General features: G+C 38.8%; 1 protein-coding gene across 1 annotated transcript; it reads left to right on the top strand.

Moving 5' to 3' along the window:
- Positions 1 to 34: 34 nt before the first annotated feature.
- Positions 35 to 17,631, top strand: gsk3ab (glycogen synthase kinase 3 alpha b). Its single transcript, XM_014969430.2, has 11 exons — positions 35 to 115; positions 225 to 410; positions 7,150 to 7,337; positions 7,422 to 7,505; positions 8,604 to 8,714; positions 11,696 to 11,826; positions 11,941 to 12,145; positions 13,353 to 13,448; positions 13,583 to 13,769; positions 13,904 to 13,981; positions 15,142 to 17,631. Exons 2-11 carry the CDS (start codon positions 236 to 238, stop codon positions 15,207 to 15,209), a joined length of 1,323 nt encoding a protein of 440 aa, XP_014824916.1. The 5' UTR covers positions 35 to 115; positions 225 to 235; the 3' UTR covers positions 15,210 to 17,631.
- Positions 17,632 to 23,388: the final 5,757 nt, after the last annotated feature.

Raw genomic sequence — 23,388 nt, 5'->3', positions numbered from 1 at the left:
ATTTCCCATAATCCATTGCAGTCTTTACGTCGTTGTGCGTCAACTCCCCAGTCCCCCCACCATCACTGTTCTACAGAGGAAGAAAGGGGGAGACGGGAAACCTATACTGAACGCTGTAAGTGTAATTTTTTAAAATTTATATCAAATATTACAACACGCACACATATGGCAGTGTGTCCGCCCGTGTTGCTGCTCTAAACATTCAACTGTGCCCTCGGCTCTAGTTCACACAAATATGAGCGGCAGCGGGCGGGCCAGGACCAGCTCATTCGCTGAGCCTCCCGGAGCTCCCGGATCTGCTGCAGCCGGTGCCGTGTCGGCGGGGGCCGGCGGAAGCTCGACAGGAAAAACTGGGGCTTCACAAGCCAGTGGAAGCGGCTCGACGAGCTTTGGAAATTTGAAACTGCCAAGTAAGTTTTGTATTCACATTTATACGACCAGTGCGTCATACGTGACATTATGGGCATTGAAGGAATGTATTCTTTGAAAATAAAGGCGTCAAAGTAAATTTGATGTCGACTGTTGCTGGAGAGCTAAACATAGCAGTTAGCCGGATAGCCTTGTTTTTCACCGAGGTAGCGCTGCGATCAACGGCTTTCATCTGATAGCAATGTCGTTAGCTTTGCTGGCGAAAAGCTTAAACTAGTCACAGCTCAACGTTAACAAAAAAATTTATATTTTTTTAAATTGCCGAACTGTTCTTTGCCATTTGTATGTGAAGGATGGAAGTAGCTCAAGCTGAGAACATCATATTTTCTGCTATTTATATCAGAGGTGGTTGCTAGCTACCTTGCTAACGTTTGGAAAAAGTGTTGGGAAAATTCACCTCCTCTTAAGTTTTTCGTTGTCCTGAAATCTGGCTAATCTAATGGATACGTTTTCTCACACCGATATTATATCAGTACCAGATAGTTCACACGTCTTAACAGAATATAGATTGGTATGTTGGCAGAATGTTCCCAAGGAGGATTAAATGCTATTCAGATGATCCGAAGATCATTTATGTTTTCGAAAAATTAAGACCGCGACAGCATTTTAAAAGCTGACATTCTTGTATTTTGATGCATTTGTTTTATCGAAATCATACGTTAAATTTTAATCCTCTAAAATATACATATATATATATTAATATATATTGCAATCTCCCTCTTAATGCTCGGTCAGTTTGTTCACTTGAAACAAAAACAGAATTTATAACATTCATAATTAACATAGTAATTGAATTCTGTAATTCAGATGAAAATTATGTCCAATTTCAGATGGAAACTGCACCAAATGCAGGCTAATTAGACATGCTGTAAGTGTCAGATCATCTGACAGTTACTTTACATTATTAAACTGTAATTTGTTGATTTGGAGGGAAAATAAATCTCATTTACTACATCCAAATTTCATCACGTTCCTTTGGTATCTTACCTACAGGAATGGGAGAAAAAAATTAGACATAATATTCTGTATATGTTCACTTTATATTTTTGACATGAATTGTCAAATTGCATCCCATAATTGCAAATAAAAGCTATCTTACAGGAGACGAGAGTGATGTGATCATAACTTGCATAACTAGAGCACAAACAACAGCCACAAAAAGCTGTATGTAGGAGGAAAAAAACTAATTTAATCTGAAAGAGCAACAAAATAACTTAAGTGATATAATTGTTGGTTAGAGATGACAAAATGGCAAAATAGTCTTATAAAAATATCTAATAAAGTTAGATGTTTTCATAAAAAAGTTAACCTGCAAATGTTTTTTTTTTTTTCTTTTCAGTACTTAGATTAAATCTCAATTAATTACAATTTAGAAAGTAGATCATAATGGGCTCAAAACCATGAAGCTACGCTGGCATAAATATTCTTTAGAGATAATTGAAAGATGGATCTTTTATTTGCTATTTAACTGCTGCTTTGACGGTTTGTTAAATCTGGTGTTCCCTTAGGTAAGTTTGTGTGCAGACATGTAAATGTCATTTTCCTGCTCAGCTAAGGATTTGTACCCACAATATTACTTGTTGCTTTAAACAGGATGGTACAAAAGGGCAAAACTAACAGATCACTGTCTGTGTCACAATTTTAGTTCGAGCAACAAGCTGAAGCTCTAACAAAAAATGACCGTTTTATTTCAGAGTAAATTTCAGTTTTGGAAATTCTGTCAGAATATTATTTTAAAGGGTGAGAAATACTGCTATATCGGTGGAATATGATTTTTTTATTTTTATTTTTTGTGAATTTGTCGTAAAGCAGAACTACCACTTAACTCTCAGCATTGGTAGTACTGCTACTACTACTAGTTTATTGATTTACTCTGTTTTTAATGGAATAGAAGTGACCTTTTATTTCCCTTATTGGGGAAATTCAGGTATATCACCAGCAAAGTGACAGGCAAATAAAATCATGCAGGTTCACACAAAGGTAAAATAGGTAAGACTATTCAAAAAATGAACATAAAATCACATGAAAACAGATGATTATTCAGAGCTTTCAAAACAAATGACACACAGTAGCCAAAGGTGAACAATATGTTCACTAAAACCCTGAAAGAGAAGGATGAGATTTTCTAATATTGTGGTGCCTTCATTCCAATAGTTAATGATGACGATAGTTATGTAAGTAAATTACATGAGCTCTCTGTTTAATTTCATTATCATTATCTGATGGAAGCCTGTACAGACCAGAAAGGTGTAAACTGTAATCTGTTTGTAAAATAATAAGCATTTTATACACTTTGTAGAATTAACTCTCCATGATTTAGGTATTTTTAGTATTTGTTCAAAAAAAAAATCTTGAATCATATTATCAGGATGACTAAAGTTAAATATTTTGGCTTTTAGTTGTGCAAGTTTTTAATAACTGTAGTACTCTGTGGCATGGACTCATTTTATGGGGCCCTATTAATTATTAAATGCTGACTTATTCATTCTTATTTTCATCAGTCAGCATTTCTATGCATCAGTTTTCCACGTCTTTATCTTTTTGGTAAGTTGTACAAAAATACTTTTCGGTTCAGTTGCCCAACGTTACCATAGCTTTTAAAAACTAAAATGTAGAAATCCTCAGTATGGCTAGTAAATCACAGTATCTTGTCTATCATGTAGCTATGTTTAATGTTGTGTAGCTACATGATTTATTTGTTTTTATTTTTTAATAGTCATTGCAAACAGAACATTGATGAGCCATAGCAGAAGAATAACTCGTCTAGAATTGTTTTTCTTTTTGTCATCAGATCAGCTGCTGTGATCAGGCATAAAGTTGATCAGACTTCATAAAGTCTGCAGTGTGATCAGGTTACAGATTCTTTAAAGACGGGTTCTTTGCTCAGGTCGGCTGTTAGAAGCTGTGAACTTATATCTCTGCTCTGATTGTTCGGTGTGACAGATGAGCTGAAACCTTCGATTTAACGCTCTTCAGACTAAAGATTAACTACAACCAATATCAAATAGTGTCAGAAGTTTTCTGGAAACGCCATGCAGTGTGACTGCTGCAGAACAGACTGGTTATCTTTTTGTTCTTTTTGTTTTTTTTCCCCGTGTTATTAGTGCATCCATGCCTGTCTCCTTTTATCTTCCAGCTTTATATTGACCCTGCACATCACAACTTGTTTCTCTGCACGATTTTTGAAATCTTTCAACTCATGTCAGGCTTACGCTGCGACTTGGAGCCTCCATTGATCAAACTTGATGTCTGCTGCATCAAAGTGTTGCTCCACTGGAGCAGGATCTTGAAAATTCAATGTCTGAAACCCGTTTCTGTGCCCCTTCAGTCACTCCTGAACCATTTTTGCAGCACCTCACTTCATCCTGCAGAAACGGGTCTGGACCCATTTTGTCATCAGTAATATTCAGGTTAGTCTAGGCGATTCATGTCAAAGTCAAAGAATGGGACGTTTTTAGGTTTTAGTCTTGAAATCTGAAGAACTTTTTTCCAGACTTATTTTGCCATTACCTTTGCCAAGAACAGATCTTTTAAAAATTGCTTTTCTATTTATCCATACCAACATATATAAAACATTCACATACTTTTTCATAGCTTTAGTCAAGCTGATCTTTTGTTGCCTTAAACATTTACTTAAATACAAACTCAGTTTGTCTGAGAAGCTTTTTCTGTTTTCCTTAAAAAGACTGTTGTTTCCTACTCTCTAAAATCTCCCACTTTTATCCACGCTGGTGTCATAAATAGTGAGCGCAGTGATGGCAACCTTATAAACCAGACTGGTATTGTGAGTCACGACCAGTCCACTCTAAAACCTTTCATCAGTTCAGCCTTTAACAGCGCTCTGACTCAGGGGCGGCCACATTAGCTTCTGACCTCCTGCTTCTTTACATAAATCCAATCCCCGTAACTTCCATCTAATGTGGTATGTAGATTTCCTGTTTGGTGATGACAAAGCTATGTCTAATATTTGCAATCACCCTGAGACATGCATGCTAAAGTACTTGAATCGGCAGAGGAAGAGATAAATCTTGGCAACACAATATGTAGACTTAACAGCATCGAAGTAAAGGGAAATTAATCAATTCATCTTGAGCTGCTGTAATGTATTCTGCCGGTGGGTCAGTTAAAATGTTTTGTTCTGTTGAAAAGGCGAAAAACTTGTAGGTAAAGAAATTATAAAGCACTAATGACTTTACAGCAATTTATCTACGTCCTCCTGTTGTTAATTCATCATCCAACACTGCCAGGTGAGGTGCTGGAGGTCCACTAATGATAAAATATTAATAGTAATTTATCACACAACTGACAATCTTTTTATCAGCTTAAAAGTGTGGTGAAGTTTTCTTTTGCTTACAAACAACTCCAGGGTAATTTTTCATGAAGTACAGGTGTAATGAAAGTCACCCTGCTCATCCATTTTCTTTAACTCGTCAAGTTAGAGAGCAGAGCTCGTCTCTGACAGCTGGGCAGAGCCCTAATCTTTACATTTATTATTCAGGACACTATCATGCCACCGTTTCTTCATTTTTAATGTGCCCCCATTTGACTTAACGTTTTTTAAGAGAAGTGGTGGCTGTGCTGAAACGCCACACAAAGGGCCCGTTGAGTGGAGCAGTGATGGAGCGCTGCGCAGGCCCCACACATTGACTTATCTCAGCGCTGCTGACCCAAGGGATCAGATCTAGGCTAATCATGTGGATATAATACAGGCTACTGGGAAGCTTTGGATAACTCTGCTATAAAAAGTTTAAATACGTAAAACCTAACAGTTGTGAAATGTCCTTTTATCTAATCTTGGTCATAATCCAGTCTCGAATCTTTACTGGAGAGTATTTTATCTCCTTGGCTCTATTTTACAACACATATAGGAAAGAAATGTGGAAGGGTCTTGTTAAGACAAGTGAACTGAGCAAGCCCAGAAAATGTTGCACCTCTGGGTGTGCTGCTGTCCATGCAATTTCATTTCAGGCTCTGACAAGCCTGTTGGCAGTGGGCCTCTTATCTGCTGCTCCTCTCCTCCTGGTGTTTTTTTTTTTTTTAAGGGGTTTCCTATTTGCCAAATCATTCCTGACCAAACACACACACAGGCATAAAACACCACACAGCTATTTGACTCTAACCGGAACTGTCAGGAAGCGTTACATCTTCAGCATCTTCCTTTTCCCTGTTTTTGTCACGCAAGGTCAGACATCGGTCTGACCTCATCGTGTTTTTGGAAGCATTACTGAGACAAAAGATTTGATGCAGTTATAGTCCTCCAGTTTTGGGTTTTTTATGATGGATTTTGTCCCGATGGCGTCTCAGGAAGGAGGTCGTACAGAGGTTGGATTTGGATTCGGTTCTGCATTAATGCATGCCTCCAGACTGAAGGGTTTAGCCTCGTTTCACCCAGGTGAACAGGTGGAGAGCTGCAGGAAGTATCACTACCTCATTATCATCCAGCGAAGTCTCTGGAGCCAACATATAGGTTACAGCAATTAAATGAGATACTCATCAAAGACTGTTCGTTATCAGGTGCAGAAACACACGGACAATTTAAACTTTCTCACTTCTGCTATGTTGGATTAACAAACTACAATGTGTTTTATGGAGATTTTAAATGATAATGTAAAGTAGTACATAAATGTGAATTTAGAGGAAAATGATACATATTTCCAGGACTGAGAAGCCTGAAGAAGAGTAGAATTAGCTTTCATCTATTTACTGACATTTGGTTTACCAATAATTTTTTCCCTTCAATTTTTAAACTGGATAAACTGGAGAACAAACAATACAGTTGGTTTTATGTTGTTTTATATTTAATTATTGTATCTTATCTTTGACTTGCCACATCATAACTCGATTTCCACATTTTATTATAAAGTATTTTGTGGACTTGCTGCACATGCTGGAAAAGGGCAATTTCACTACATTTTTAGAACCCAGACATCTTTACAACCTTAAATTTGCGTAATGATTTTATCACTGAATGGACCACCGTTTCAAGGTTCTTAAACAGTGCTCTAATGGATCTGCTTTTGCTACAGTATACTTCAGTCTGTAAATAAAAATCCTTATGAGTCCACCAGAAGAAAAAAAAAAAAGTTAGGTTATGGCGTTAGATTTGAAAGAAGAGCAGGCTTATTTTGGTCCAGGTGGCAAAAAGCTTTGAAAGGCTCAATATCACAGCATAAAGACAGTCCGTAGCAGCATTCTTTGGTTCACAGCTTATGGAAATGACATTGATTAGACCCCGTTAATATTCAGGCAGTTAAGGCTGTAGTAAATGACATTTTAAAAAAAGAAGAAGGTGTACTCTCTCATTCAAAGTATTTTACAAAAACTTCAGGAAGGTTCATAAAATATGGACAATTAAAAGGAAACATTTAGAATCCCTGTAGTTTCAAAATTAAACACTTTGATGAATCATTGCAATTGCATCTTCCAACAAGTCTTTCGGGGAACGCCTCTACCACGTTTACCCATCTATAAACTGAACGTTTTGCCTCGAGCTCGAATGGAGAAAATCTGCACACAAATTTCTGCTGGAGGTTCCTACTTTCAAGGTTTTTCGCAGCCGCTGGAAAGGTTTTCTTCTGACGTTACTTTGTATGTAGCTGCATCAATCTCCTCTTCTCCTCCTGTGCCTGCTGGAGAAGAACGCCCTCACATCAATTAACTTTCATTTCCGTCACAATGCGATTTATGCATGCTAAGTCGTTTCTGTTCCGCTGTCCACAGGAGACAGCGGCAAAGTGACGACAGTGGTAGCCACCCCCGGCCAGGGCCCTGACCGCCCGCAGGAAGTGTCCTACACAGACATAAAGGTCATTGGAAATGGCTCCTTTGGCGTGGTCTACCAGGCTCGCCTCATCGACACGCAGGAGATGGTGGCAATTAAGAAAGTTCTCCAAGATAAAAGGTTTAAGGTAAAACAGAGGAGCGCTGATTTGCTTAGACGACCACAAGAAAGTGTTTCCTGTCTCAGTGTCTGTTTTATTTTTCTGTTATAGAATAGGGAGCTGCAGATTATGAGAAAGTTGGACCACTGCAACATTGTGAGGCTACGCTACTTCTTCTACTCGAGCGGAGAGAAGGTGTGTCTGTGTTGACTTCATGTTTTATGTTGAAAGACATTTTTTGGTGGTAGCAGCAGCGGCAAGCTCCCACGCCCAGACGATTAATGTTTCATGAATCACCGGTGATTCATGTGCACGGTGAGGGCAAGGCGGTCGAACGGTGCATTAGTTTAAGCTTTTGTAGCCGCTTGGTTTAACACTTTGTGTTTAGATTTCAACTCTTGACGTTACAATGAACTTTACGAAACGTATTCAACCAGGTCGGTTTATTTGGGTCAAAACTTATCCTTGGATTAAGTTGTTTTTACTTTAGATGGGTTCAAAGTTTGTGCTGGTTTTAGCCCAGCATAGCTTCGTGTTTTAAAACGTTTTTGGAATGAAAATATTTTTAATAAGTATCTCGTGATCCAGTTTATAGTTTCACAATACCAGCCCTTGTTGGCGATACATTATTAAGAGCATTTTATTTGCTTGAATATAGTGAAATAATGCTACGTTGCTTAATTGTACAACCGACTTTGATCAATCACCAGTGACGGTATTAGATTTTATTTTTTGTAGCATGTTTACTATTTTGTTTTGATATGACTCTTTGATAAATCAGCTCTTAAGCACAGCTTCATCTTGATATTTGGGGTCATAGTGGAATAAACTGAAACTTATGTAGCTAAAAATGTATATATTTTTACTTAATACTTTATTTAGATCACGCTACATAAGATACAGTTCCAAGGCAAAATACGTGATTAGGAATTGGATGAATAAATATGTTAATATTAAAATTGTGGCACAAATATAATCAATCAATATGACTTGGACATTTATCCAAGTGTTACAGGACTTATGTGGTTAATCCTGTACATTGGTGGTGCTGAATAAAGGTTGGCGGTCAGACTCCTCATTCCCAGTCACATTCTGACCTACAAGTGTTTGAAGAGGAAATGCTGCCATAAAAAAGCCCCCTGTGTTCGGGTTGCAGATCTGGAAAAACAAGTCTGGAGCGAAAAGAATGTAGTTTGTGACATCACATCCTGCTCCTGAAGAATCCGTCAAGAAAATGCCTGTTTGACAGTGACTTGAGATTATTTTCTCCTTTCTTTCACTTCTCTGCACCAGAAAGACGAGGTGTATTTGAATCTTGTGCTGGATTTCGTCCCGGAGACGGTGTACAGGGTGGCTCGGCACTTCAACAAGGCCAAGGCCATCGTTCCCATCATCTATGTTAAGGTGAGTCGAGGCTCAAATCACCCACATTGTGCTAAGAAGTCATTCCCACCCCCATCTGCAGACCTCGGCTATTTTTTATTTTATTTTATTTATTTATTTATTTTCAGAATAGTTCAGGTTAAGTTTAATTGCATTAAAATTTATATAATTCTGATTTTTTTTTTTTTTTTTTTTTTTTTTTTTTTTCCAAATTTAGAAGCTGCCGGTGTGTATTTTTTACCTGGTCTTTGCATCCTTTAAAAGTCTTAAGTTCATTTATCTAACATAAAAATGCCTTAACTTAATTTACAAAGTAAGTTGGTTTTTAACATTTTAATCACGGGTCTTAATTTTTTATTGGCAGGACTATTTAATGTCGTGTATTCAGTGTTTTTTTTTCCTCGCTGGACTTTTCTCTCTGGCAAAAGTTTGAGTTGCATTCAGACATCATCGTTGCTTTCTGTGACTCTAAATGTTGACTCACTGCTAACATTGCAATGCTAGCTGGGAGCTTTTTTGCATCTTTAATGTGCAAGTGCAAATAAATCGTCAGTTGGCTGGACAAAATTTGTACATTTCTGTGAAGATATATGCATCAAATTCTATTCATTATTATTTTAAATTTGAGTCGGTGAAACCTTGATTTGCATTGCTCTGCATTTGTCTTAAAAACAGTCGAAATGTAAGATTGTGTTACTATTTCCGCATAACATAAATATTGCAAAATACTGTTTACAAAGAAACTGCTTCCCAAGTTGAATCTAAGTGTTTACATCCCTCTGACTGCAGCTTCAAATCCTAGCCTGGGAAATTGCTCTTAAAAGTACTTGCTGCTTTAAAGTAGATTGTAGTTATTATTATTTTTATTGTAAAATGGAATTTAGTATAAATCTTGAATATTTGTTTCCTCTCTGCTCTCCTGAGGATATAATGAACCCATAAGTCTGTTTGCTTTCACAGACAGCTCAGCAGGATAATGAAAGCAGAAAGAAAAGACGGACCCATGGGAGTTAATTGCTTGCAGTACCCTTGGATTCCTGTTAAAACGCTGCTCATGTTGGTCTTTGTGTTTACTGCATATGAAGCAGCGGAGAGGACATTATAGATGTCTCATGGCCCATTTCCCCACCTCAGCCTGCTGCTCCCCTGAGGCGTCCACATGCACGCTGATCTCCCTTTCTGTTCTTCCTTCTCTGACATATTTCCATCGTGTCACTGCCAGAGTCTTTTTTTTTTCTTCTTCCCTCCCATGTTTTTACCATGTTTCCTTTTGTTTAGCTTCTCTTCCAAGCCCTTCTGCCCTCTCATTAACAGCCGTCATCTCTCATCCCTCAGTCATCTTGTCCCCCAAGATGACACTCGGCCTGCTGTCAAGGCGCCCCGTGGGCAATAATGGCGATAATTATGACGATGACTGCAGTCATCATTTGTCATGTTAAGACTCTTCCTGCCTGCAATTCGCAGATGCAGCAGAAGATTGCCAACTTCATTGAATTGTCATATTTCAGATTTGAGGCTGACATCACCGACATAGATGTGAGGACACATGTCAGAAGATTTAGACGGGGACGGTTTCACTTCTTCTGGGAGAATTTTCCCCGCCATGCTATTTCGGTGTAGAAATGTGTCACTGCAGGCTTCATCACCATCCACACAATGTTCACTTAAACCGTTTTCATGTAGCCCAACATGGAAGAAGGGAATATTTGGTCTGTTTCTCATGAAGTCTGTCAGCTGCTTTCTTCAGAACTGGATCATGGTGACACATCCAGCTCAGCTGTGATTGGCACCCACTAGGAAATAATTTTTTGGTTGTGAAATTTTAAAACAAAAGCAATTTAGTTTATACGTTTAGGGGATCATTCTAAGTAGTATCTTTCATTTATTTTATATACTGGATCTTATCTCTGGGGTGAGTAGGACAGAGTATTTTCATTTTGTTTACTGATAAATTATATATTTTTGACGTCTTAGTAGTTTAGATAACATTAAGGGTGCCTTTTTTGTCAAATAACTAACATTTATCGGTGCCTGAAAATAATATTCTGCGTGGAACAAGCAGTTCATACCCTGGTCTCCCATGATGACTCAGAAGTGTTTGTATATTTGAGTGTGAAACAGCTTTTGTTTAACTGAAATGCTTCACAGGGACTGCAGCAGTGCAAACATTTGTGTTGACAGCTCAGTTGTTCCTGGCCTCCTGTGTAATGAGGGAAGGAGCGCTCACTCCAGGTAGCAGCCTGTCAGTGGGAGAGCACGCAAACATGAGCACGGAGCATGTAGGTTCTCCTAAAACATGCTTCGTCTCCAGAGACCCAGGCTCTGGGGAGCAGGAGAGGCAGAGATTTCTCTCTCTTATATCTCGCTGTTCAGAGCTTTAAAAAAAATAAATTCAAGTGGTCTTTAATAAGCGGCTCTATCTAGGCCTGTCATAATAACAAATTCTCCTTAACGATAAATTGTCCCAGAAATTATAGTGCTAAATGATAATATTGTTGCTTTGAAACCATTTTCAAGTAATACAGTCATAATGGCAGAATAAAGTACTGTTCACTCTCTCGACCACCAATAAACTTTAATTTTGGGGGAAAAAATATGGAGCCGGAAGACATTTCATATATCTAAAATAAAACACAACCACCAAACTAGACTTGTAAACCATTGAAACTGAGAAGTCTGAAGATTTTCCTTTTTCAAATATGTTAAAGCGTGGTAATGTGATATTTGCGGTTATTTACTCATTCAAATATTCTGATCACATAAATGTTTACTTTTGATGATTATGTACAGAAGTAAATTTGACAAATCTGCACCCAACTGTTATTTTTTTTCTGTGCAATCCCAACAGTTAGTTTTTATATTAATCCTCCCATTTTTTTTATTTTATTTTATTTTAACGCTGCGACATGGGAAAAGAAAATTGCATTTTTACTTGTTTTTTCATAATTGGTGAGACTGGCTGCTTGTTTAACTCTGTGATTGTTTCTGTCTGCCCCTCTCAGGTGTACATGTACCAGCTGTTTCGCAGTCTGGCTTATATCCATTCCCAGGGCGTTTGTCACAGAGACATAAAGCCTCAGAACCTCCTGGTAGACCCAGAGACGGCCATCCTCAAGCTTTGTGACTTTGGCAGGTTGGAAAGTCGCTTCATTGTTTAGTTCTTTTTTTGATTGCTGACTTTAACAAAACAATTTTATTGTCTCTGACTGTCTTTTGTTTTCCCCCTCACTCTTCAAAAACTGCGCAGTGCAAAGCAGCTAGTTCGAGGGGAGCCGAATGTGTCCTATATTTGCTCACGGTACTACCGTGCCCCAGAGCTCATATTCGGCGCCACCGACTACACGTCCAACATCGACATCTGGTCGGCCGGCTGCGTGTTAGCCGAGCTGCTGCTGGGCCAGCCCATCTTCCCCGGGGACAGCGGTGTGGACCAGTTAGTAGAGATCATTAAGGTACCGCCGCTCTGATGTCGTCTGGACAGAAAAGCTAACAAACCAGTTAACATGTTGCGTTAACGTACCACATGTAGGATACCGTAGTGATAGAACGGGGGTTTTTTTAATAAGAAGTTTGTAATTCTGTTTAAATGTGTGTGCAAATCACATAGTTTAAAGCAAAAATAATGAGTTTTTAGAAACGGCAGCTTATTAATTGATGTTAATAACCTGAAGTTAATAGAGTAGTTGAAAAAAATGGGTTTTGACTTGAGACAGGAAAATAGGAGGGTGTTTGTTTTTGCTTTATAAAATAATTTAATATAGTGACATTTTTTGTGGAAACAGCAGCTGAGGAAATGGTTTATTCTCAAACTGAGGAGACGGATGTAGATCTATTAACGCATATATTTATGTAGTTAGTAAACCCAGTTCTTTCTACAACTTTTTCTTCAACTCTAATTGGTGAACTTGGCGAGGACATTTTTCTCCTACGTCTACAGACTTTATAACTCTCTTTCTGAGCAGATGGCTTTGTTTCAAAATCTGTTTCATCATTCAACATGACCTTCCTCCTTCACTACTATATTCCTCCAGTCTTGCTTTCCCTCCTTGTCTTTCATTTGGTCTTTCTCTCTTACCGTTGTCATTCCTTCCTTCCTCTCCATGTTCTTCCTTTCTTTGTTTTTACTTGCATTTCTTTCCCTCATTGTGTCCTCCCTTTCATACTTGGTTTCCTTTCTTTTGTTACTTTCTTGTGTGCTTCCTTACTTCCTTCCCGTTTCTTTTCCTCATGTTCTGTGTCTAAAGTGTAGGAATCCGCTATAAATTCATGGTGTTCTTTTGCAGTTTCTATTTATATTTATTGAGGACTTTGGGAAGTTGAGTCTGGAATTTGTACATGAAAATATGTAGGAACCCTGAGTTTGAATCATAAAACAATCATGGAAAAAAAACGACATTTTCAAAAAAACAATTAACAAAAAAAAATAAATAAACGTGGGAGTCAAAAATAAACAGCTACCAGTCAGGAGTGGAACGAGTCTATGAAGCTTTTCTGATTACCGCTTTGTTACAAGAAGGAAGAGGTTTAATTTTTTTTTTTTGCAAGAGGCGTTTTGTCAACAATTGGTCAATATATGTAATGCACCATATAAATGGAAACCTTAATATAACTTTTTTTAATGGTCTTGATTGGTAACAAGTAATTTTCCATCCTTTTCAGGTTTTGGGGACGCCGACGAGGGAGCAGATCCGGGAGATGAACCCAAACTACACAGAGTTTAAATTCCCACAGATCAAAGCACATCCTTGGACAAAGGTTTGCTTTCTTCTGACTTCATACAATTAAACTTTTAAATCTCTGCCTATCCCCCCCCCCTCCAAAATTTCCAGTTGCTTCTCTTTTGTCGGGTTTTGTCCGTACACTGATGCTGACCTCCTCTCTCCTCTCAGGTGTTTAAGCCTCGCACCCCACCAGAGGCCATCGCCCTCTGCTCCCGCCTGCTGGAGTACACCCCCGTTTCCAGACTGTCTCCTCTGGAAGCGTGTGCGCACGCCTTCTTCGATGAGCTACGTCAGCCCAACACCCGCCTGCCCAGCGGACGGGAACTGCCGCCCCTTTTCAACTTCAGTCCTGTTGGTCAGTTCATTTCTGCCCTCTGCGTTCAACCTGACCGTTTGGCAATTTACACTCGCATCATAAGTTAGCAGCTGCTGTTGTTTAACCGACTGTGTTTTATCTGTAATTGACAATTTGTTCCTCTCCGCTTTCAGAGCTGTCCATTCAGCCCCAGTTGAACTCCACACTCATTCCTCCTCACGCTCGTGCACAGACATCGCCTGCCTCACACGGTACAGTTAGCCGCTTTGCTTATGCTTTCCACTTTGGTCCAACTGCATTTGTTTCTGTTTAAAGTGAAATCAAACATGGATAGATGTGAATGTTAACAGAAGCTCAGATGTTAAAGGTTTAGATCTGCCTATCAGCAGCATGAAATTCATTCATTTTGGCCTTTTAATGAGTCATTTGAACCATTTTCCAGGGTGAAGTAAAAAAAAAAAAGAAATTAACTTGAATTATTGTCAAAAGTGAGAACTATAAACAGAAAACCTTAATAAATGTTTAAGTCACCCATAGCAAGTTGAACAACAAGCAACTTGCTAATATAGCAACATAGCAAATTATCCTGAACTATAATTCAGGATAGGTGAGCCGTCTTTTTGGCAGAAAGAGTTTAATTTCACCCATTAGTTGGTTTTATGTGCAGACCGTTTTAGTTTTGTCCTTATATTTTTAATGCGGTTGAGGTCACGGCTATTACACTAGCTTGACATAAACCTGTTTTATTCTTTTCTAAACCAGTTGTGATGTGTTTGGGATTATTGTCTTGCAGGATTATTTAGTTCTGTCCAAATTTCAAACCATCTGACCCAAACTATCGAAGTTGGTCAGGATTTTTGGGAAAAGCCCAGGATCACAACAGGCCGACATTTGGCTTCTATAAACACACTGACCACATGCTGAAAACTAATCATGATTTTGCTTAAAGGAAAGAGTGAAAAATATCAAGCAATTTAAAGAAGCTCTACTATAAAGAATGGATGGATGTAGGTGGAAACAGCAGCATAAAGACTCACAGTTTACTGAAACAACACATTCAGACCAGTAATTAAGCAAAAACTGTAAAAAAAAAAAAAAGATAAAAAATCTTCTTTGTCCGTAATGTTGCTGCGTTTGGTTCAGATTATTGCAAAAATTTTCTAATCCTTAGTTGAATTATTTGAATGTATCACCAAAATATGCTAAAAGCTTATGAAATGCTGGAAGTCGCTCTGAAAAATGCAACAGAGGATGTTTGTTGCATCTTCATTCCACCCTGAAAAAAAAAAAAAAAAAAAACACCTTCAGCTTCAAATTAATGACTTTTATGGCAAAGATGAGAAGATGTGAACCGACTGCAGCGTGTTTGAAAGCTGACCTGTGAATAGTAATTCTGGCTTTTCCCCTGCAGAGGGCAGCGTGTCGGACAGTACCGCCCAGCCCAGCTCAGCACCCGGATCCATCAACAACAGCACCTGAGCATCCATCCCTCTATCACAAATTTCAGTTTCGTCTTCCCCAATTATTTCTTCCTCCCCGCCCCCACATCCTTTTTTTTTTCTTCCCCCTGCTCCTCTCCCTCTAAAAACTTCGTCCAGGCTCCAACCTTTAAAGTAGAAAAAGATAACCAAACTCACTCAACTTAAACGTTCTGCATTTGTATCTTTTCCAAAACTATTCCAGTAGAAAGCGGCTGCTGCGGCCGCTCGCTTCATGAAGCTGTGGGTTGTTTTATCGGCGTTTTGTAGCTGCCCTTTGGTTTAATGGAAGCTGCAGTTCAAATGGGCGAATAAAAAGTCAAAGTCGGTAGGATAAGGAGAAGTCTTCTACACATTCTGGGGTTTCTGTATTGAAATCAACAGCTGACTTTTATTATTCTTTTTTTTTTTTTTTTAAATGTATTTAATTTGCATTAAAATATTTTAGAAATGGCCACTGATTTGACTTTTGATTGGCTTTGGAGTTGAGATGACGAGGAGTATTCACAGCTTGATTTTTGACAATCATCCCAACCAGAGCTCAGCGTTTATAGAAGATCCTCTTCCGTTGCTTTCCAAAAATGTCCAAACAGTTTTAACATTATAGTCTCTCACCAGAGAAACCTTTTAAACGAGAGCTGGTTTTAATGATAGTACAGAAACGGAGCGCCACTGCTGTTTACCGCTTTGTTTTCGTGCTTTAGCTCCTTAAACTGCCTTTTTTTGTTTTTTTTCCCCTGCGACGAGGAGGAAGCGTGTTTGAGCAGAGTTTGCGCTGCTTCAGGTTTGTCGTTTATAAGCTTCGTTTGTCAAGCTGGAAAAGCGGAGTGGTTGGTGTTGATTCTCAGTAAGTATTGCACATCTCCAGGCGGAAGTGGAAGGAAGCAAAGGGGCCAGTTTTTAACGTCACACAGAGGAGAGAGAGCCTCTGCCGCGGGGCTCCGGTCGCGTCTAAAACACGAGCCTCGGCGCCTGCCACGCGTCGAGGCGCAGCGCCGCGTTAATTATGTTGCTGTACAGTGTTGCGTCTCACATCGGCTCGATTATGTTAAAAGACTGACATCAGGTGCAGGGGGCCGCTCATATCATGTAGCTCTTTGAATGCATTGCTAAGCTAACAGTCCGCTGTCAGTACGAGATGGGTTACTTTCTTTCGGAAAAAGAAAAAAAAAGACAAAAAAAAAAAAAACCAACATAGACGTGCATGTTCAGTTCAAGCTGACCCGACTGATATGTTATAATCTGACCAGATGTTATGCTCAAACCCCCTGGAAAAACCCGACAGCTTTCGGAGCCTCCCCTACCCCCCTTCCATTCCTCCTCTTCCTCCCACTTTTCCCTCCTTTTTTTCACAGCTGAACTGTAAATATATCAAGTACCTTTTATTTTGTTATTTTTTGTTATTATTGTTATTATATTGTTGTTCTTGTAATTTTCTTTTCTTTTCTGTAGTAGACCGGCCCAGCAGCAGCAGCAGCCGGACTATTTATCCTCAGTCGCAGTCTGTAAATACAGTTTCATTTCAGTCCCTTGTTCAGAAAGGGGAGAAAAACAGAACAAAATGTTTCATTTTTATTCTCTCTCTTCCTCCATTCCTCGCCTCCACTTTCCCTCGTCCTCCATTAATGTTGTCATGACTGTTTTATTTATTGTACTGTTTTTAGGGGAGGGCTGGGGACTTTCTCATTAGATTTTTATTTTTCAAATCCAAGTTGGTTCTGTCAGATGCAAAATAATTTCACATCCAAGATACTGTACTGATTTACGGTCCTGTATGTATGCAGGTGCACATGCGAACCGATTCTGGTTTTCCATTAAACTTCAATGTGAAGGGAATGTTACAAGCCTCTGTATACCTGGGGCCCGTGTGTGTGTGTGTGTGTGTGTGTGTGTGTGTGTGTGTGTGTGTGTGTGTTTTAGGGAGTGGATGTGGGCACAAATCAAATTGTGTGTACGTGTGTGTGGAGGAAAAGGGAAAAACGAATCAATCTAGAAGACATGTATCATCTCCTTTGTCTGACGGTGAGCTGTTTTTGCTTTCTGTGTGTAAAAGTTTTGACCTGTCAGTCAAGTTTGTAATCTTCACAGATGGAAAGTTTGAGCAGGGAATGTGTGCGTGCGTGCGTGCGTGCGTGCGTGCGTGTGTGTGTGGCGCGCTGACTGACCATAAACGTTCTCCTACATGAAGAGCTAGCTAATCATGTTTTTTTTAATTCCCCCGCAATTTCCTGAGTTGTGACACTTTATTTGCGGTGACCCTTTTATTGCCCCTTTTTTTTAAGAGGGTAACATGTCATTACTGGGGACAGTGCCGTTTGAATAAGGGAGATGATGATGATGAAAACTGAGGGATGGAGGGAGAGAGACAGTTTTTGTTTGTTGGTATAAATAATTAAACTCATTAATAAAGTGATGAAACTGTCTCTGCTTCACATTCATGACTGACTGGCTTCTGAAATACAGTCATGGCAGAGGATGCACCATGTAATGACACCAGGTGATTGTGTTTTTATCACAAAGAAGTACAAAATTACCGTAAGTTACATGGCCGGCCACATTTCTCGGATTTTGGGATTTTTGTGATCAATTTAAATAATTTTGGAGCAACTACCTTAGCGAACAAGCTGCAGAAGTTTACATTTATTGTGGGTAATCGCAGTTAAAAAGATGCATTACTTATGTAGTTAAGAAATTTAAATATTTTGGTGTCTAATTCATTTTTTGTTCATCTGTGGGAAAGAGTGTGAGTTAATTGGACTTTTTGCAAACAGAAGAGACTAAAATGTGTTTCTTACTGTGAGACACCTTATCCCTTAAATTAGGAGTCTGCAATAGTGTATAGTGATTTTTAGAGCCTCGTGTGACACATTAGGCCATCTTAAAAAAACTAATAATGATTCTGGGCCAAACTGATTTAAATATAAAAGTAATTCTATACATTTTAGATGATTTTTTTTAATTATTATTTCTAACATTGTAGCTTAGCAGTTATTCTTCAGGAATCATGCAGATGACTGGGACTTGTCCAGTAAAGATGAAGTGTGTGATTAATGGTCGTCATGTGGATAAGTTCACCCACCTGAGCTGTGGATCCTGGCAGCTCCTCCAGACTTCCCACCGGCCTCTTGGCTGGTTGTATTATAAATGTTCTCTTTGCACCGGACAATTCAGGTGGATGGCCATGTTGGTAAGTTGTGCCATACACTTCAAAGCTGTTTTATAACCCAGTCCTATTTAAACTTCCTGCTTCTTGGTCTTCATGATGCTGATTGTTCACTAATGTCCTCTTAACAAACCTCTGAGGCTTTAACAGAACAGCTGCATTTCTACTACAAACCGGATTCCAAAAAAGTTGGGACAAGTAGCAATAAGTGGCTGGAAAAAGGAAATTGAACATACAACAAACAGCTGGAAGACCAATTAACACTAATTAGGTCAATTGACAACATGATTGGGTATAAAAATAGCTTCTTAGAGTGTCAGTGTCTCTGAAGCCAAGATGGTAAGAGGATCACTAATTCCACCATTGTTGTGCAGAAAGATAGTGCAGCAATACCAGAATGGTATTACCCAGCGTAAAATAGCAAAGACTTTTAAGTTATCATCATCAACCGCACATAACATCATCAAAAGATTCAGAGAATTTGGAACAATCGCTGTGCGTTTGGGTCAAGGCTGTAAAACTCTACTGGACGCTCGTGATCTCCGGGCCCTTAAACGTCACTGCACCTCAAACAGGAATGCCACTGTCAAGGAAATAACAGCATGGGCTCAGGAATACTTCCAGAAAGCATCGTCGGTGAACACAATCCACCGTTCCATCTACCGCTGCCAGCTGAAACTCTACAGTGCAAAGTGGAAGCCATTTCTAAGGCAAGTTCCACAAGCTCAGTCGTTTGCACTGGGCCAGGAGTCATTTAAAATGGAGTGAGGCAAAATGGAGGGCTGTTCTGTGGTCAGATGAGTCACGATTTGAAGTTCTTCATGGAACACTGGGACACCATGTCATCCAGACCAGAGAGGACAAGGATAACTCAAGTTGTTATCAACGCTCCGTTCAGAAGCTGCATCACTGATGGTATGGGGTTGCATGAGTGCTGGTGGGCTGGACAGCTTGCATGTCTGGAAAGGCCCCATTAAAGCAGAGAACTATGTTCAGGTTCTAGAACAACATATGCTCCTATGTAGACATCTCTTTCAGGGAGGACCCTGCATTTTTCAACAAGATAATGCCAGACCACATTCTGCAGCAATCACAACATCATGGTAGGAGAAGGATCTGGGTACTGAAATGGCCAGCCTGCAGTCCAGATCTTTCACCTATAGAGAACATTTGGCGCATCATAAAGAGGAAGGTGTGACAAAGAGGCCCAAGACGATTGAACAGTTGGAGGCCTGCATTAGACATGAATGGGAGAGCATTCCTATTTCTAAACTTGAGAAACTGGTCTCCTCTGTCCCCAGATGTCTGTTGAGTGTTGTAAGAAGGGGAGTGGTAAAAATGGCCTTGTCCCAACTTTTCTGGGATTTGTTGACATCATGAAATTTTGAAACAACATATTTTTCCCTTAAAATGATACATTCTCTCAGTTTAAACTTTTGATCTGTGATTTGTGTTCTATTGTGAATAAAATATTAGATGTTGGCACCTCCACATCATTGCATTCAGTTTTTATTCACAATTTGTTTAGTGTCCCAACTTTTTTGGAATCCGGTTTGTAAGATCAAATTAAAACGCAGGCGGACTCTATGATAATTACGTTTCAATTAAGGGAGCTGTTTATTATTGCACTACATTGTATTTAGGGGTATGTACATTATATTAAGATGCTGTCGTGTGTTTGTTGGGTCAACCTTTCATTAAAATCGACTCATTATGCTCTGCAGCTGAATCACTGAAATCTGGGTAAGATTGGCTGGGTGGTGATGCAGTCTCAGTGGTTGTCATGGGAACCAAGCTAACGCAAATGTCAGTGAGGAGATATCTGACCTCGACGGGTGAAATATTGTCCTTCCACAGCTGGATCAGATCAGATGTGATTTGGCGGACATGCCGTTTGTTGCTTTTTTACTCTGTCTTCTTTTTAACCGTCTCAACTATCCATCACCTTGAATAAAATCTCTCCCTCACTACCTTATTCAGATTTTTTAAAAATGTGCAGTAAAATAAGAGCTGGCCTTAATGTAGTCTCTGGATGTTCAACATTTTTCTTTCTTTCTCCGTTCACTTATAAATGTTTGCAAGCGCTGGTGGAGCCTTTGCTGCTCCAGGATTCACTAAAACGTTTTGGAGGACCTCTGCCCTTCATCATGGCTGCAGCTCAGGTAAATTCTTCATACAGATGATGTCAAAGACTTATGCATCACATGGAAAATTAAGTTTACATTTGTTTCACCCCTATTAAAGATAATACAGTATTTATATAAACCCACAGCCGGCCCAAGGCATAACCGAAGTAAGCAGCTGCTTGGCGCCTCCATACCTTTAGGAGACTGACTTCATAAATACTTGAATTTTAACACAAACCGTAGATTTAGAGTTTTAACTTTTGTTAATTAAGAATATGAATACAATTAATTTGAATTGAATTGTTTTTGGCATAGGTAACTTAAAAGATTTTGAAGTGTTTGACATTTAAATTTCAGATTGGAAAGAAGCAAAAGTACAGAATAATCTTATGTTTGTGTTACCATGGTTACAATCTGATGTTATGAGTTTAATCTTTGTGTTTAAGTTTGGTTTGTTCACAAATACATCTCACCAAATAATAGCCAATTGACAGTGATTGTTTCTAAGTTTGGTCAGTTAAACCTGGGCTCCTCTCCCAGACCAAATTACCAAATTGGGTGCTGGTGATGTTCCTAACAGGAAGAGGGCCTCCTGATGATATTCTGATTAAGGCCTCATTCAACCATGGGCCATGCTGATTGAGCATTTTTTAATGCTTTGAACAAGTGTGAAAGGTACTATTTAAATAAATATTACTATTATTTTTCTATTATTATTACACTTACTAATATTTATGCTGGGATATTTGGGGTAAATCTGTTCTATTCTAGTTATACTTTTTTTCTATTTGTTTTTTCCTTACTTTGCTCCATTTTATGGCTTTTCTATTAATTTATATGCTGGTGGTTTCCCGATTAAGCAATTTAATTCTGATCTGGTCTAGTTTATCTGTATGAATACATTGTTTTTGGTAAGTCAGTGTAATCTAGTTACATCTTCTTTACAAAGGTAAATACTCCTGCCTTGAATATTGTCGTATCTCTACAAGCTGATGTTTTTGAGGCTAGTTGAAAATGTTTCAACCTAAGCTTTCTTTTTAATTATACTTGTTTACTGCACATTTGATTGCATCTAATTGAACAGCATGTCCAAGAGATGTTTTGTCACGACTTTGTTTCTTGTCTCCTGGTGTAATCCACATCTTTACAACACAAAACAGACTTTTCACTGAACTAACATACATATTACTCTTGACTTCATGAAAAGCTTGTACTGCAACAGATACACAGATGCTGGCAAAACAACAGAAGACCATGGAGGTGAAGATGTAAAGCAATCAATGCTGTCTGACAACACTTCCTCTTTCTCCTGGGACCTGCAGTCTCTGAACCGTAACCTCCAATGAAAAGCCTGCCTGCTAAGCTGTCATCATGCTGATACAATATGACAAGGTTGAATGATGCTGTTCTGCAGTGTGCTGCTCAGACTGGACAGTTTTTGTGGGAGCCAATAAGTGGCTTCTCTGGCAGAATGCCCGGCCGGCTTTTTAATACCATTTGGAGTCGGGTTAAGCAGTCCGACGGAGCTGCTCATCTTTTCAATCAGATGGTGGCCACAGGCAGTGCATTCTTGGAAATTAGTGGAGTGGACCAGTCTATGCATGAACTGACCTGGGTGGAGAATGTCTGACGCAGCAGAATTGAGATACAGCAAACAGCTGGCTGTCCTCTCACTCAGCAAGGGTAATTTAATAAGTGTTTGGGCAAATAGTCAGGTTTACCAGCCCTCTGAGGGGATTCATTCCAGTTATTAACATCACTTTATTAAAAATATGAACTCAGAACCTTCAAATAATGTTTCACCAAACAAAAAGAAAAACAAAACATTGATCCACTTCCAAGATATTCAGCACATGCAGCACAATTATAACCACTTACTTACTGAATGAACATGCATTTTGTTGAAATGGTGGGAATATTGACCAGTTTCCAGGTCAAATGGATAAAACAGTCCAAGGGACTTTACATGTTCTCAATGAACTTTCAGCATTTTTTCTGATTATGTCTTCCACTTTCAAGTATTTTATCTTTTTAAGTATTTGAATCAGGATGTTCATCTCTAAATCCCCCCAAACTCCTGAATTACCATCTACAGGACACCATGAATGACTTCCAGCACTGGATTTATTTCATGATTTTAAATGTGTCGCTTGTTCCTTTTTAAACTTTAAATACACTTGGATGAAGTCAATCAAACAGGCCTGTGAAAGTTTGTAACTTTAATCCAGTGAAAAACATAATTAAACCTATTACATTTTTATTTAATAAACAGAACATTTTGTTTAGTCCTTCAATGCTTTCATTATTTTTTTATTTATTTTTAACTCTTTTGAGTCATTTGGTTCATCTTTGTTGAAACATTTTTACCTGGACACATGAATTTCACTTTTTTTTCACTACTCTGTTTTATTTTTTGGCTGTTTTAGGTGTACCTGATGTTCTGCTTGAACTTATTGTGCTAATTTTTGTCTAATTTTTTTGTTGGACCACAGATTTACCATGAGAGTTTTGTGGACACACATCCAGGACCCTATCACAAAAGGCACGTTGAAATAGATAAGACTAAGAATGATGAAAAGATTAATAATCCAGTTACTTTTAGTACAGGGCTTAGAATAAATGTATAAGGCATAGTGGCAAATTGAGTGTTCCAGGCTCAATTTTCTTGGTAAATATTTGAACCATTGACCTCATAGGAAATTTCTGTTTTGGTCAGACTGTAAATGCAGAACCTGTAGATGAATAAATGGCTGGATTTACTGATGGATGGATGCAATATTTTCTTAATTCAAACCAGACCCAGAAACCCAGGTGTAAATTCTGGTATTGAGTTAGGTAGCCAAACAAAATAATGGGGTTTGAATGATTTTTCATTGTCAAATATATTTTGT

Source organism: Poecilia mexicana, unplaced genomic scaffold, assembly GCF_051168715.1.
Source record: "Poecilia mexicana isolate PSO_F unplaced genomic scaffold, ASM5116871v1 scaffold_16, whole genome shotgun sequence".
Classification (NCBI taxonomy): domain Eukaryota; kingdom Metazoa; phylum Chordata; class Actinopteri; order Cyprinodontiformes; family Poeciliidae; genus Poecilia; species Poecilia mexicana.
This window is presented reverse-complemented; position numbering and strand designations above follow the sequence as displayed.

Excerpts from the sequence above, each read along its gene's own strand:
- gsk3ab (XM_014969430.2), top strand. The coding sequence starts at position 236 with ATGAGCGGCAGCGGGCGGGCCAGGACCAGCTCATTCGCTGAGCCTCCC. Across the intron at positions 13,449-13,582 it reads AAGCACATCCTTGGACAAAG|GTGTTTAAGCCTCGCACCCC; the intron begins GTTTGCTTTCTT and ends CTCTCCTCTCAG. Across the intron at positions 13,770-13,903 it reads TTTCAACTTCAGTCCTGTTG|AGCTGTCCATTCAGCCCCAG; the intron begins GTCAGTTCATTT and ends CTCCGCTTTCAG.